Here is a 15,072-nt window from a genome sequence, read left to right as displayed (position 1 = left end):
TGAGGAATGCAGTAGAAATACCTATATAAATATTTTTATAACAGATGCTATGGAATATTTGAATATCCAACACCTATTATATTGAGAAGGGACAGACATAATGCTATGGAATTGTGGCATATTCAAATACTACTGTATTAACTTTATAAATGTAAGATGTATCTGTATGGGCTTGTTCGTGACTGTATTCCTGGCTAAGTGGGTATGATAAAGAATGCTTCATTCAAGAATTAAAGACAATGGGGAGTAATTAATGCAAATATCCAGTACTGAAACAATCCAGCTAACAAGTCTTTTTGCAGTTTCACTCTCCTAGGGAAAAAGCACATGGACTGGTTTGACCTGGTTCAAAGACCTTAGCAGAAAGCCTTTCACCTGATTGAGAAAGGACAGGGATACCACCCAAGAACTGACACAGGCTGTTAAATATTTTAAGCCTAGCAGGGTCTCCATATGGAAGACGGAGGACCACCTAGTATGTCAGTTCATATAAGCTGTTTATTGCTTTAAGATATGTTTTCTGTTAAAACATTTTGTTCTGAATAACTAGTACTTCGCTTTATGAAAGCTGGCTTGTTACTGGATAACTGTCATTGGCCTGAGAGAACAGAAATGCAGGTGTTAAACTGAAGTCAGACCTAATGAGGTGATCACAAAAAATAGCAAAGGTCTGCACCCTAAGGCCCAATCTGCAGGAAGCGAATCATGGGATTGCACCCAGAGAAAGATGAACGCCAGAGGCCTGTGACCTAAGTGGGGTGTCTTGAGGCCACAAAGAGGTTGGACATGCAGTTAACTCAGGAACTCTGACACAGATCAATACATTGTTGTAAGCAGCGTAGTTGTAGCCCTGTCCTCCCAGGATATTACCTCACCCCTTTTGGAAAATATTCATAAATCTCTTACATATGTTGCAAGAGAGACGCCAATCTCAATTCAACAGTCTAGCCACTTCTTTCCTAACAGTGTGTGAAGTATGGCTCTCAGACAGCAATGGGCTATTTAAAGCCACCACAGAAGCAATAGATAAGTATGATAGTGCTGATACGGTGATATACCCTAGGGAACTTCCTAGTTTCTGTTACACTAGAAAAACAAGTGTCCCTTACAGCGACTGCAACCAACTAGGGCTACGTCCAGACTACCCGCCGTATATCGGCGGGTTAAAATCGATTGCTCGGGGATTGATATATCGTGTCTCATCTAGACGCGATATATCGATCCCCGAGCACGCTTATATCGATTCCGGAACTCCATCAACCCCAACGGAGTTCCAGAATCGACAGGGAGAGCCGCGAACATCGATCCCACGCGGTGTGGACGGGTGAGTAATCCGATCTTAGATATTCGACTTCAGCTACGTTATTCATGTAGCTGTAGTTGCGTACCTAAGATCGATTCCCCCCCCCCGTAGTGTGGACCAGCCCCAAGTTGTGTTGATGTAACCTCTGGGACTCCTTACAGGAGCTAAGCCATTTTCACAAACATGCATGAGATTTGTATCCACCCCCCGCCCCCAGGCTGATGAGCGAACTCAACGCCCACCGACCCGCAGGTCACAATTGACAAGATTTTCTCTCGCCGGTTGCCAAGTCATTGGTCCTCGCCTTGACGCTCCCTCCGTGCCGATGCACAGGCCCGGGGGCCTTTCCCGTCAGGCGACGACAGCTGGCGTGAGCGGCTCGCACCCTGAAGCGAGCGGTGGCGGCAGGTGCCCGCGGCTGTCAGCCCCTGGGCTCCAGCAGCACAGTAGGGAGACGTGCGCCCAGCGCAGCCGGTTTCTGTGCCGCTCACCCCGGGCAGGCCGCCGCCCGTCAGGCCGGGACTGGAGCTCTGGGGCCAGGCCCTGTGCAGGGCCAGGCACGGGGGTGGGGGAAGCAGCCGCCAGGCGCGGGGCCAGGCCGAGGAGAGAACGGCGACCCGCGAACCAACCGCCGAGCCCCGTCCGCGGCAGAGACCAGACCGCTCTGCGGGGCAACTAGGACACTGCCACGCAAAGGCCTGAGCCACCCGCTCACTCACCCGGAGCAGCCGCCAAGAGGGTTTAAAAATGGCGCCTCGCCTCCCGCTGTAGCCGCCCGCCCCGCCCCCTCCCCATACCGCCCGCCTGTGACCCCACTCGGGACCCGTCAGCGTCCCGGAATTCCCAATAAGACTGACGCCGCTAAGCCTCGTGGGAAGGGGGAAGCGCTGAGCGAGAAGCGAGAGTGCCCTGGAAACCGGCTCGCGCCTGAGGCGCGCGAACCCTGGGCCCCGCCCCCAGTGGGAAGGGCGCTGCCTGGCCGCTCTATTGCCCGCGGCCGGCTCCTGTCTCCTCGCGCGCCCCTTGAAAGCCCGTAGGCTCGCCCCGGCGGCAGCGCAGGGGTGGCTCAGCGCAGCTTTCCTCGCCCACAGGCCCCGCCAGCCTTTCGCCCGCGCTGCCCCTTCCGGGGGGAAAGCTGCCAGTCCGCCCCCCGCGGCACCGCCTACACCCAGGAGTCGGGTCACCCCAGCTCCGCTGGAGGAAGCGCCACCCTCCCCCCGTAGGGGTGCAGAGGAAGGCGGTCACTGGTCTGATTTTATCCGCGGGCCTCGGGATAAAACCGGAACAGGATTTTGCCTGGTATCAAGCAGGGGAGCGATGCCCTTTTGTAGGGTTACCATTCGTCCGGGTTTTCCAGGACGTGTCCGGCTTTGGGGGTTAAAAATAGCATCAGGGGAATTTGTAAAGATCTAAAAATGTTCGGGATCCCCCCCCCCCCAGTGCATAGCGCGGTGCGGCTGACAGGGCAGCCGGCCGGATAGTGCCACTCGCATGGGGCTCCGGTACAGTGAAGGATACTGCGCCCCGTAGGAGAGCGCTGCCGGCAGCACATCGATACTTACAGAGGTTTAGAAGCTCTGTTGTATTAAACTGCTGCCTGATGTTAGTATCCGTCACTACACCTGCTGCGCCGCCGAGCTCCTCCCCTCCCGTGCTGGCCAGCGGGCTGCTCCGCTTCACTCTGCGGGGGCGGGACCGGGCTGTACCCTCAGCTGGGGAGTCCGGCGCCCCACAGGCTGTTCTGAGCGGCAGCCTACAGGGTAAGGGGGCTGCGGGGGAGGTTGAGAAGGGACAGGGGGGTTCTGGAGGGGGCAGACAGGAGCAGGGAGAGGGTTGGATGGGTTGGTGGTTTTGCGGGGGCCTGTCGGGGCAGGGAATGGGTGGATGGGGTGTGGGAGTTCCAGGGGTCTGTCTGGGGTTGGTGTGGATAAGGGTTTGGGCAGTCTGGGGACAGGTAGTGGGTAGGGTACGGAGGGGGGCAGTTAGGGCGAGGGGTCTCAGGAGGGGGCAGTTAGGGGACAAGGAGCAGGGAGGTTTAGGTAGGGGGTGGGGTTTGGGGGGGGCAGTTAGGGGCAGAGGTCCCAGGAGGGAGCAGTCATGGGACAAGAAGCAGGGGGCGGTTAGGGTTCTGAGGGGGGTAGTCAGGGGGCAGGAAGTGGGAGGGAGTGGATGGGGGCAGAGCTCCCCCATCCTCTTCTTTGATTGTTGAAATATGGTAACCCTACTCCCCACTTCATCCCCACCAGTGTGCGGTCAAGCTCTTGAAAACAGTGACCCCCTCCTGTGCAGTGTTACTTCACATGCACCATGCAAGGTCATGCCAACAGGGTACTTCCAGCAGTACTGCAGTATATACCTCTAGTTCAATGTTTCCCAAACTTGGGACACCACTTGTGTAGGGAAAGCCCCTGGCTGGCCGGGCCGGTTTGTTTACCTGCCGCATCCGCAGATCCAGCCGATCACGGCTCCCATTGGCCCTGGTTCACTGCTCCAGGTCAATGGGAGCTGCTGGAAGCGGCATGGGCCGAGGGACGTAGTGGTTGCCGCTTCCAGCAGCCCCCATTAGCCAGGAGCGTCCCAAGTTTGGGAAACACTGCTTCAGTTAATTATTGCATTAAATACAGTATACATGGTAAGGTATATTTGCTCTTCTGGTTCTGCTTATATTGCAGAAGTGTTTGACAATGAAAGAAAATAGGTGAAAGTGCTCAGCTGCTGTATGCCTGTGTTCATGGTAACTCCTCTGCAGAACAACAAAACTAAATGTGCAAAATGCATTGCAGACAATACTGAAAAACAAGTTCAAGCTATTATACCACATTTCAGACCCAGAATCCCTTAATTCCTAAAATGTGCTTCTGGGGTAAGAGAAGGGAATAATAAAACATACAAAAATGGTTGTAATTAAAGTAAATTTACACAGTTTGAAGCAGTTTCTGACAATTGCAGTGTCTAACTCTTTTAAATACTTCAGACAAGTAAAGTGATAGCTATACATCATATTTTGTATTCAACAATGCTAACTCCAGATCATAAAGGCAGGTGGATGTTACTAATGCCAGTGCCCCATTACACAACTGTTTAACAAGAACAAATACATTCACAGTATTCTTAATAGTGCCAGTTCATTTATATTTGAATGGACTTCTATTTTATGAATCAGTAAGAGCAGTCAAAACAGTTATCAGATACTTTTGATGAAATCTTTCACATATTTTGAAAAATTTATTTTGACTAAGAAAAGTCCTTAATCATCCCAGTCTAGTAATGCCCTTCCTTTCTATAGGGAATGAATAAAAAAAGGCTTCACTTTGTATATCACAAGGAGTGATTTATTTATGTTCCTAGCCCCATTAAACAAACCAACCAACCAACAACAAAGTTAAATATAACCAGAATGTTTTTATAGATCTGCATAAAAAATTACAGTTACAATTAGTTCCCCTAGAGGTTGCTGTAATCCTAGATATGGAAAAGGCTAGTACATGTGACAATTATTTTCCAAAGATCAAGAACAATAAGTCTAGGAAAAATGGTTGAATATTTGTTTCTCTTTAGATGAAATCGTGTAAAAATGTATGATTTTATATAGAATTTTATAATCATAAGGTTATGATAAATATCTTGATAATTTCAGTAGCAAAATGGTAACAAGTGGAGCTTTTAGGAAGAAAAGCATTAAATCTGTAGCAATATTTTGTAATACTACAATAACATGAATACAGATTAAGTTTTTTTCCAAAGTCAAAGATTTTGTTTTAAAAAGTTAAGATTTTTGTTTTGGATGCAAAGCACAGTAGTTTTATAGGACTGTAAAGTGTAGTTCTCAGAAAAATGCCTGTTTAAAAAAAGGCCTCGGGGTTCCGTATATATTGTTACTCTCAATTTCCATATCAAACATGTTCAGTTTAAAAGGAAAATATTTTTTTGTCAGCCCTGTTCATTCTACCTAAAGGTCAAGTACAGTTCTTTTTGCCTTGCTGGAGACTGGTGTTTGAAGTGGGAGGACTGGTGTCAACATCAAGGGGACCAGAATCGTGCATCATCATCAGCCCCACCACATTCTGACCTCAGTGACATCTCCACAACCCAGGTTACGTTGGCCATTTAAATACTTTTCCAACATGTAACCTTGTTATGTGTGGGTGGAGTTCTCTGTAAATATCTGCATAACTATGTTGTTCTCCTTCAAATACCCCCTTAAGACATTTCTCTGCTATGATGCCTACCAAAACTTGACAATTGTTTTCTGTAGCCATTGGTTATCATGCTGACCAGCATCATCTAATTATTTCCTCATATATACTCTTGTCTGTTTCTTGTATCAAACTGTTGTCTTGGACTGTAAACTCTTCCATGGCAAGGACCCTCATCCTTGTACAGAATGGCATTGTACACTGCCTAGCACAACTGGGCCCTGGCCTCCTTGTGCTACTGCTACACAAATAATCAATGCTTTGTACCACCCCAGTGCTGATGCCTCTTTCATTTTCAACAAGCTGAATTTGGTGCTCTATGTGTACAAGCATATAAAACCCTTTATGAGGGCTGAGTCAGATAGTTAGTAATGTAGAGCACTTTTTCCTCAGGGCCACCAACATGCATCCAAAAATTATTACTGTCTGAGGACAACCTACAGTTTGTGAAATGAGTTAGCCTTGATTCTCTTAACATTCACATCAAAAGCTAGCACTAAAACTGGCATTACTTGGAAGGGGAAGCAATTGATTGGACATGAAAACGATTTTATCCCATTTCCTCAACAGCAGGTTTGATACACAGCCACAGAGCAAAATGGCCTGCTGGTACTGCTTATGTCTGTGCTGTATGTGGTCTGGGTATACATGACCTTAGTCCCAAAGGCTGTCAGTCTAACACCTTTCCTGAGCACTTTTTTCAATTAAGAATTGTTATACTTAATATGAACATTCTAAGAATATATTCTCAACAGTAGTAATATTTGGTGATGTGCCTAAACCTGTTTTCTGACACTAGAATAAATAAACAAACTTCAAGCTTCTATTTCAATTGCCCAGAGAAAAAGTCCCAAATGACTCCAAACACTTGATAAAATTAAACCAACTCACCACATATCATGTTCACACTGAATTTAGGAACAAAAAGTCTAGTGGTGGTTCCTCCTCTGTCCTTTACACCACTGCCAAGCCATAGCTGTAAATAAAATCCAAGATCTCAATTTTTGACACCCACAGGGTATAGCACTCAAAATCAAAATCTGAATAGTTTTCATCTATTCTGAAACTGGAGAATGGTCTCCATTAAGTAATGTAGTTATGGACAGAGAAAGCACTATAGGGAGGTGGATTTGACTAATCAGATGATAATTGTAAGAAAATGAACTTTTAACAGCAAATTAAATTTGAAGTACTTTTATTTTAAAAAAAATGTTAATGGCACCTTTGATCAATCATGACCACACCAAGAAATATACAAATACACTACATACATTAATAGATGCATTTTTACACCATGCTGCACAAAATGAAAGTGATAGGAGATACAAAGGTTACATGCTGACACAAATATTTTCAGTCAATAAAAATAAACAGCTTTCAGTACACTTCGGTACTGTCTAGTCAGCATTACCTTACAAAAAAGGAAGGGAGATAGATTTATTGAAAGAAAGCGCTTTCTACCAACAGTACAACTTAGTACACCGCACATATGCAATAAAATCAAATTTACAAGACAATTCAATCAAGTCCCCATGCAATCTGTATGTACATTGTCTTCTGTTTGCAGATGACAGGATTTTACTGGCTTCAAAACTGGATTTTATAGTGCTTTTTGTTCTTCAAGGGTGATTAAGCAATTCAATAAATTGCAATATTTTCTTTTTCCCTTACATTATTTTAATGTAAAATTTTCATTTAAACTGAACTCTGCTTCACTACCAGATTAAGCTCATTCTGTTGGCATTCAAAGTTCATTTAAAAATGACACTGTCTGTGTCTACTGTATTTCAAGTTTTGACTATGAATATATATTTGTTTATCTGGAAGAAGTTATAAAACTGCCTTATTAAAAAAAAATATAAAATCTAGGCGCCTATGTCTCAGGGCATGTTACGTCTGAAAATAGGACTTAGGCGCTTTTGAAAAATTTTACACTAAGTGATTCTGGATCCTCTTAGTATTTTTAGCTTGTTTAGCAAATTTTTGTAAATTATAGATTATAAAGCCAATAGGATCATTGTGATCACCTAGTCTGACATCCTGTATAACACAGGCCATAGAACTTCCCTACATTTATTCCTGTTTGAACTACAGCATATCTTTCAGAAAAGCATCCAATCTTGATTTAAAACTTTTGAATGATGGACAGTCTACCACACCCCATGGTAAATTGTTCCAAGGGTTAATTACCCTCACTGTTAAAAATTTCTAGTTTGAGTTTGTCTAGCTTCAGCTTCCAGGCATTGATTCATGTAATATCTTTCTTTGCTAGATTGAGAACAGAGATTTGATAATAGAGGTCTCTTCAATGTAGGTACTTATGCAAAGATGCTGAAAGGTATTTGGGCTCCTAACTTTCACTGAAATCAATGGGAACTTAGGAAACTCCAACTAGTACAAAATGCTTCTCTCCTCAGCAACACAGACTACAATGAGCATATCACATCTGTCCTCTGCTCCCTACGCGGGCTTCCCATAGAATTTCAAATCAAGTTCAAGGTCTCAGTCCTTATCTTCGAAGCATTCCATGGCCTGGGCTCAGAATACCTAAAAGACAAAAGATTCTGGGACTAAGACCATGGTCAACAACTTCACTCCTCTGGCACAATGCAACTCTCAACAATAAGCTTGTCTATGCAGGAGACAGAACCTTCTCCAGGGATGGTATGAGACAGGAATAAACTCCCCCAGGACTACAAACCTTGTCACTTTCCACTCCAAGTGCAAGGCACATTTCTTTGATCGTTTCTTCTCAAACATGAACACATAGCAACAGCTATATTTAACAAACAGACAAAACAAAAACCCACCCTACCAAAACACGACACTCAACTCCACATGCTTCTCCCTCTGGGGAAGAGGATGAGAACACAAACAATGTGACAGATGTGTGTAGTCATGTTGCTTAATGCACTACTGGAAAGTGCTCAGATACTGTGGTGATATGCATGGTATGAAAACCTATATAGAATAGAATACGAGCCTAAATACATTAAGCATCTGGATCTTATAGACTGACCAAGTCACCCCCTAACTTTATCTTTGATAAACAGACTGAGCTCCTTGAATCTTTCACTGTGAGGCATGTTTTCCAACCCTTTAATCATTCTCAATGTTCTTTCTGTGACCTCTCCAATTTATCAGCGTCCTTCCTGAAATGTTGATACCAGAACTGGACACAGTATTCCAGTAGCGGTTCCACTTCTTAATGTTGGGCATTTTAATACTAAACAAGCAGTGGCCAGATTCAATAGCTATCTATGAAAAGCCAGAACTAGTATAACTGGAGCTTAATAAAACAAGCAGCACCACTGGGTTACATGAAGGACTGAACTTATAGTAGATAAGGCAGGAAGAAATTGAATAGGATAGTATCCAGTCAGAGTAGTATCAGTGACTTTGGACAACAGTGGAACTAAATTTATGTGGGCATCTTTCACTAGGTTTGTGTGGGAAGCCCTAAAGAAACCCCTTGATTTGGATCAATGGGCTGAAATTAGAAAGGTAGCTAACAGTGAAACTAACAGTGAAGGTAACTGTCATGGGAAATTAACTCTTCAGGAATCAACAGATATGGATTCTACCATCAAATTCTTTGGGGCTTTCAAAGATGTGTTTATCTCTCAGGCAGTCAGGATGCTAACCAGAATGACTAGGGTTATTAGACTCAGTTCCAACCAATTATGATTAACTTTCTAAGGATCTTGAAAGTGAAGATACACTTGGCAAAAGTGATCATAACATAATGAAATGGTTCTTTGATTGCCAGCCAGAATCAGCTAGAGAAAAGAATTCAACATATTTTGGGAGAAGGAGTTTCAAAGAGTTTGGCATACACTTAAAGGGATTGAGTGCCATGAGCATATTAAAGGCTACTTTCCACTTCCTTAACACAAGTTAGACACCCTGGCTTACCACAGCTAAGGGTACATGAGAAAAAAAACACAAAATGTTGGAAGAGTTGGGAAAGTGAAGATTGGTTTCAGCATGTAGTACAGGACATATGCAAATTACTGAAGTAAAAATGAGGAAAAATATGGTATTTTGAAGCATTTTTAATTAGTTTTTTTAATTTATATTAAAATAGAACATGAGGGAAAGATTACCAAAGAACTGAGACAGCAGCAGGGAAAGAGAAGGGAAGAAGATGGGGAGACTTGACAGAAGATCTGAGATCCATAAAGAAATTCGAGCAGTTCTCATGGAGAAAGATTTTGAAATTGCTATTGGTTGCGACAGCCAATGGAACATTGGTATGGTTTTAGATAGAGCTCAGAAGGGAACCTAAAAAGATGAAAGTGCCTGATTGACAGAGTAGTTAGGGCTGTATTAACTTGCACTGAGAAGCATTTTCTTTTCTCTTACTTTAGAAATGTCTTGTGATTTTTAAATGTGTTTTAATTTCCAATACAAAGACAATATGGTAATGTACGGCATCTGTTATGTAAGACCTCGTTATTTCTGATTTGGAGTCAGCCAGATTTATCAGTCAAGTGTAAAACAGTTACTTTGACCATTACATTCTCATTTTACATGGAGATCACTTGTTGATAGTTACCATATTCTACTTGAGTACAGACGTCTTTGGGTATAGCTACATTTGGAATTTCAAAGCGCTGCCGGTGCCACGGCAGCGCTTTGAAGTGTGAGTGTAGTCGGAGCGGCAGCGCTGGGAGAGCTCTCTCCCAGCGCTGCACGTAAACCACATCCCTTACGGGTGTAGCGTGCAGCGCTGGGAGCCGCGCTCCCAGCGCTGCCGCCCTGATTACACTGAGGCTTTACAGCGCTGTATCTTGCAGCGCTCAGGGGTGTGTTTTTTCACACCCCTGAGCGCGAACGTTGCAGCGCTGTAAAGTGTGAGTGTAGCCATGGCCTTTGTATACCCAAAGCATGGCTGTAACAGATTTTTCTGCTTATGAGAGAGATTGGCTGATCTTACATAGTTAAAGAGGCTTAACTTGTTATATCCTGATCCTGGAAATTGTCAGAGACAGATCAGTCAGAATGGGTCACAAATTCAAGGTTTCTACATTGGAATCAGCAAGGTTAAATTAATAAAGGTATCTAAATTATGCTAAACTAAAAAATGGTTTTCCTGAGTTCAGTAAAGCTACTGACAAGTAGCATCCACATTACATATATGTAGACATTTGTAAGCCATTTAACAAAAGTACTATATCAATGCTTGATATTTCTATTGTCCAGCCTGGAATGCAGGTATATAAATGGAATATCAAAATGATTAAATGGAGGATACAAAAAGGGTGGCAATGGATTACAATGAAGAGAAGTCACTAGCATATTATGTCAAGAGTCAGTACTGGGGCTCTTCCTTTTAGGTCCATCTCCTCCAAACTCACTTTAAGATGCAAAGTTATAAATTGGTAAGAAAAATTTAAATACATTAGGGGAATGGTTTATAAAATGGCTGATGGATTTTAATACAAGACATAAAGGATTTTGAATCTAAAACATAATTGCTGGCTAAAGAACTGGAAAGTACTGACAACAAAATAACTTACTATTCATGTTAGCTGCAATGAAGATGGGAATATATTGTTTAATGCAGTAAAGGCCAAAAGGTTCCCAAGCTGCATCAAAAGGATATATAAACAAAACAACGGAAATCCTCTGTTAGGATGTACAAATTCTGGAGTAAATCCAGAAAGGAGCAGCTACGTTTTTTCAAAGTTTTTCAAAGATCTGTTTAATCTCTTCAACTGATACAGTTTGTAATCTCCACAGCCTATCAACTGGATAAATGAGGTAGCTATGAGTGGGTGGACTGATTAGGGGATGAAATTTTAATGTAATGTATCCATACAATACCTAAATGGGCATCATAAAAGAATTAGGAATAAGGATCCCATTGAACTAAACAGCAACAGGAACACACAAAGACCTGCCTGAAAATTGAAAAAGGTAAACTTTAGGTATAACACTGACTGTTTTCCCCCTCAGAAGGGTCATCAGTTTTTGGATTTCTTTGCTTTCAGAAATCAAGGAAAAGAGGACTAACTACTTGGATACCAATAGTGACTTTGAGAATAAATGGATTTGGATGAATATATGGCAATTCTTGCTCACATATACAGTGTTAAACTGACTGTTAAGTTTGAGGTATGGAAGGTCATGCCACTATCAGCAAGTTTTTGTTTTATTTTCCTCCACCTTCCTCTGGAAGATTGAACAGGGTCCAGTTAGGATAAAGTGGGTGTATTCTATTTGATTAATTTCCTGTGCCTGCAGCAAGTCAAGTATCACAATCCTTCTGGATTCAGTTCTTTTCTATATTCAAAAACATTGCAGATATCAGGATTTCTTTAATGACTTTTTTTTAAATTTAGTTTTCTAAAGTCTTAGTTATATCATTATTTACATCATTAGCCATGCTCTTTGTTCAGCCCCTGAAGCCACAGCAAGCTATTAGATTAATTATAAATCGTGTTATGGTGAAGAAAGGACAAAGTGCTTTTTCCTTTTTTCCATGTAAGAATTTCTAAAGACTTCCATACAAATTATTGCACTTGATTAAAATTCAGGCATAATTACCCCTGCAACCAAAGTAACAATAATACTGTCATAACAACATATCTTAAAAGCAAACAGCACTGAATATTAAATTAAATAACCAGACATTTGTCAGTTTTTGGATTCATATGAGTGGAGGAGAATCTTGGTATTTTATTTCATATATTCTTTTACATCATATCTGGTTACCCAGGCAACAAAGGATTTCAAGAAAAACATTTTGTAGTTTCTAGAGCAGGCAAAATAAATTATATTTAAAAAAACCTACCTGTTTCATAGTGGTGTTATTGTCTGATGTCTAAAACACTGTTCTCAGGAATTTCTCACAAAAGACATTGCATGGTTAGTTCTAATATATAAACTTACATTCTTTCCCAACCATGCTGACCTGGTGGTTCCTGCACATCCCCTTGTGGAACCCTGAAGCAAAAAACTCTCAGCATCCAATTTCCTTCAGCATTACTAACTCCTACGCAACTTGGGGCCTAGTGTTATCTATTTCATGTTCATTGGAGAGCTTATCAACTGACTGTTAAAAATGTACACAATTGTTTATGTGCTCTCCCTTTGCAATCGGCAAAGCTTGAAATATGACCAGAAGAGGTACTGAAATCAACATAGTGGCATCAGCACTGGTTACTAGTTTCTTTATTTTTCTAAGATGTCCTTGTGTTCTCATAACTCATTCACTGCATCATATTTGGAGGCATGTTATTACATTTATATATTTCCTAAACATGATAAAGAATAGCTCTAGGATACAATACCTACTAATCTGTATCACAAGAGACTCTAGTCATATCAAATTGTTGAGAAAGTATAACATTTAAAGAATCTGTCTTTGTAAGGACCTACTGGCAGAAACATCAGAAAATGGTGCTGGATTGTAATTAAGCACCTTCCCCCTTTCTAATTCACAGATGTTAAATCATCTAGCATTAGGAAATACTGTAAGTATGGCTGGTATTTCCTAATATTGTAAAATATAGCTAGCCATTCTATCCTGGTTCACATGGGAAGCTCGACAACTGAATTAATCCAATAGGAATGGTGCAAGTACATGCCTATTACAATGCACTTCCACCACTACTCCTCCTCACTCTAGTTAATGACACAATACACTTCAGGTTTCTTACACCACCAGTAGCATGACCTCTTGTAGATGTGCTGGTTTGTAAAGTGGAAAGCTGGTAAGATTAAGGCAGAAGATTTACACCAGTGAGCAGTTTATAATAGATTTAGCCAATTACATACAGTATAATTGAATAGGCAAAAACTGCCAGGGAGTATAAATTGAAGTATTTACACCTTAGCATTCAAGTGTTTTTATAGCCTTCATCCAGTCTGCATGTTTAAATTGCAAAATTAAAAATTTTATTAGTTTGTACACACACATTTCTTTTAAAAAAATGAAAGAGCCGGACTATTGGATTCATCTTGGTATGATCATCCTTTCTATGGCACAGATAATGTGATCCCAATTTTTACAAAATATTGCAAGCAGAGTCACTGCAAAAAAAGTGCAGATGATATGGAAACGGCTCTTCATCATAGGAGCTATAAACTTTGCAATGGTAGAAACGCACACTAAAATGACGGTCATGAAGGCCAAGATTACATTTATACATTTCCCTAGGAGTACTTTGGCATTCACAGTTTCTGACTGCAGCACTTGCTGTTCTTGCTGATGGAACTCCAGCTTAAAAACCCGAGTCTGGCAAGATTCCAAGGCTTCCTGTAGACAAAAAGGAAAACAAGTGTAGCTACATTTCTACACAAAACAGTTTCTCATCCAGTATAAATGTATAAACTATTTAAACAAATACATTGTGCAGACAATCAACTGTTGACAAAAATTATAGAAGTATAATCAAACTTGACAACACTATCGTAAGTGTAACATTTACATTTTTTCCTGGTTGAGAACAACAGTGTTCATGGTGTCTCATGTTTTCTGAATGTATAGGTTGAACTTCTCTAACCTGGCAACATCTGTGGTCCGGCATAGGCATCAACTCCATGTGTGCTGTGGGGCTGAAGCACCCATGGGGAAAAATCAGTGGGTGCTGAGCATCCACCAGTGTCAAGTTCCCCCCTTGCCTCATGCACACTGGTGACCCCGCGCTTACCATCTCCTTCTCCCTCCCAGCACTTCCAGAGTGCCACGAACAGCTGATTCACGGGGTTCAAGCTGTGGTAGGGAGGAGGAGGACCTGAGGGTGCCAGACTAGAGAGGTTCAGCTTGTACTGGTGAGCTGAAGAACTGGGTAAGCTGTTACCACGGTAATTTCACTATATCAAACCAGCACCAAAATTAGTTTCTTCACATACACCATTGCAACTGGTGGCTTGCTGTGACACCAATTAAATCAACTGCAATGTGGACCCATTAGGTTTACACCTCCATTCTGGTCTAAATTCACTTTCATTCTCTTGAATGCCACCCACTGTACAATGATCCATGTCATAAATGCATTGTGAGCATGCATGTCTCTGGAGAACATAAAACTGAATCACCCTGGCCACTCTCCAGCCTAACTTTGCTTACAGTTATATCATTTAAATATCAATATGTCAGCTTAAACAGAGATACAGTCCTCTTAATATTTTATGTTTAGCTGTCTAAATAATACTGTAATTATAATTCACTTTCCAACTTGTTCTTTTAGACAATAAATCACAAATTCCGATCATCTGGGAAAAGTGGATAACCAAGACCCCAGGATTGCCATTAATCTTTAGGAAATGTCCTGCACTCAAAACACAGCTATCCAGACTTACTCTTTTCTTCAATCATCATTTTATACTTTCTGTAGATGGATCTCTATATTTTGAAATTAAGTTCCCCATCCCTTACTGACTTGGTCTTTTCTCATTTGATGTTTCTTTTTTTCTGAACCCGAATGTATATATCTGACTGTTGTTTAAAGGTGAACTAAATGCTCTTTAAATAAAAATAACCCCCCAATTATTAACCCAACATATGTGCAAACATAAGTGACAAGTAAATAAATACATACTTTCCAAAACAAATCTGTTTAA

General features: G+C 41.8%; 2 protein-coding genes and 1 long non-coding RNA gene across 11 annotated transcripts in view; 1 reads left to right on the top strand and 2 right to left on the bottom strand.

The window, feature by feature from the left end:
• Nucleotides 1-2,885, bottom strand: part of CEP83 (centrosomal protein 83) — a 39,865-nt gene extending 36,980 nt beyond the window's left edge. For 2 of the 6 annotated variants that reach the window (XM_030548531.1, XM_030548534.1), the window contains exon 1: nt 2,023-2,206. The gene's annotated coding sequence lies outside the window, so the exon portion shown is untranslated. Of the gene's footprint in view, nt 1-2,022; nt 2,212-2,865 lie in introns of those variants that run through there. The other 4 variants (XM_030548533.1, XM_030548537.1, XM_030548536.1 and 1 more) reach the window with 4 other exon arrangements.
• An 83-nt stretch (nt 2,886-2,968) lies between these two features.
• LOC115644336 lies at nt 2,969-15,024 on the top strand. The gene is made up of 3 exons (XR_003998476.1): nt 2,969-3,063; nt 5,238-5,396; nt 14,700-15,024. It is a non-coding gene; the product is annotated as an uncharacterized LOC115644336 (long non-coding RNA).
• The window catches only part of TMCC3 (transmembrane and coiled-coil domain family 3), a 250,306-nt gene continuing 245,551 nt past the window's right edge, over nt 10,318-15,072 (bottom strand). For all 4 annotated transcript variants that reach the window (XM_030548541.1, XM_030548542.1, XM_030548539.1 and 1 more), the window contains exon 4: nt 10,318-13,765. In XM_030548541.1, the coding sequence (XP_030404401.1) occupies nt 13,463-13,765 (303 nt within the window). In that variant the 3' untranslated portion in view covers nt 10,318-13,462. The remainder of the gene's footprint in view (nt 13,766-15,072) is intronic.

This window comes from Gopherus evgoodei, chromosome 1 (genome assembly GCF_007399415.2).
Source record: "Gopherus evgoodei ecotype Sinaloan lineage chromosome 1, rGopEvg1_v1.p, whole genome shotgun sequence".
Lineage (NCBI taxonomy): Eukaryota > Metazoa > Chordata > Testudines > Testudinidae > Gopherus > Gopherus evgoodei.
Note: the sequence above shows the minus strand (reverse complement) of the source record. Positions and strands in the feature narration are given on the sequence as shown.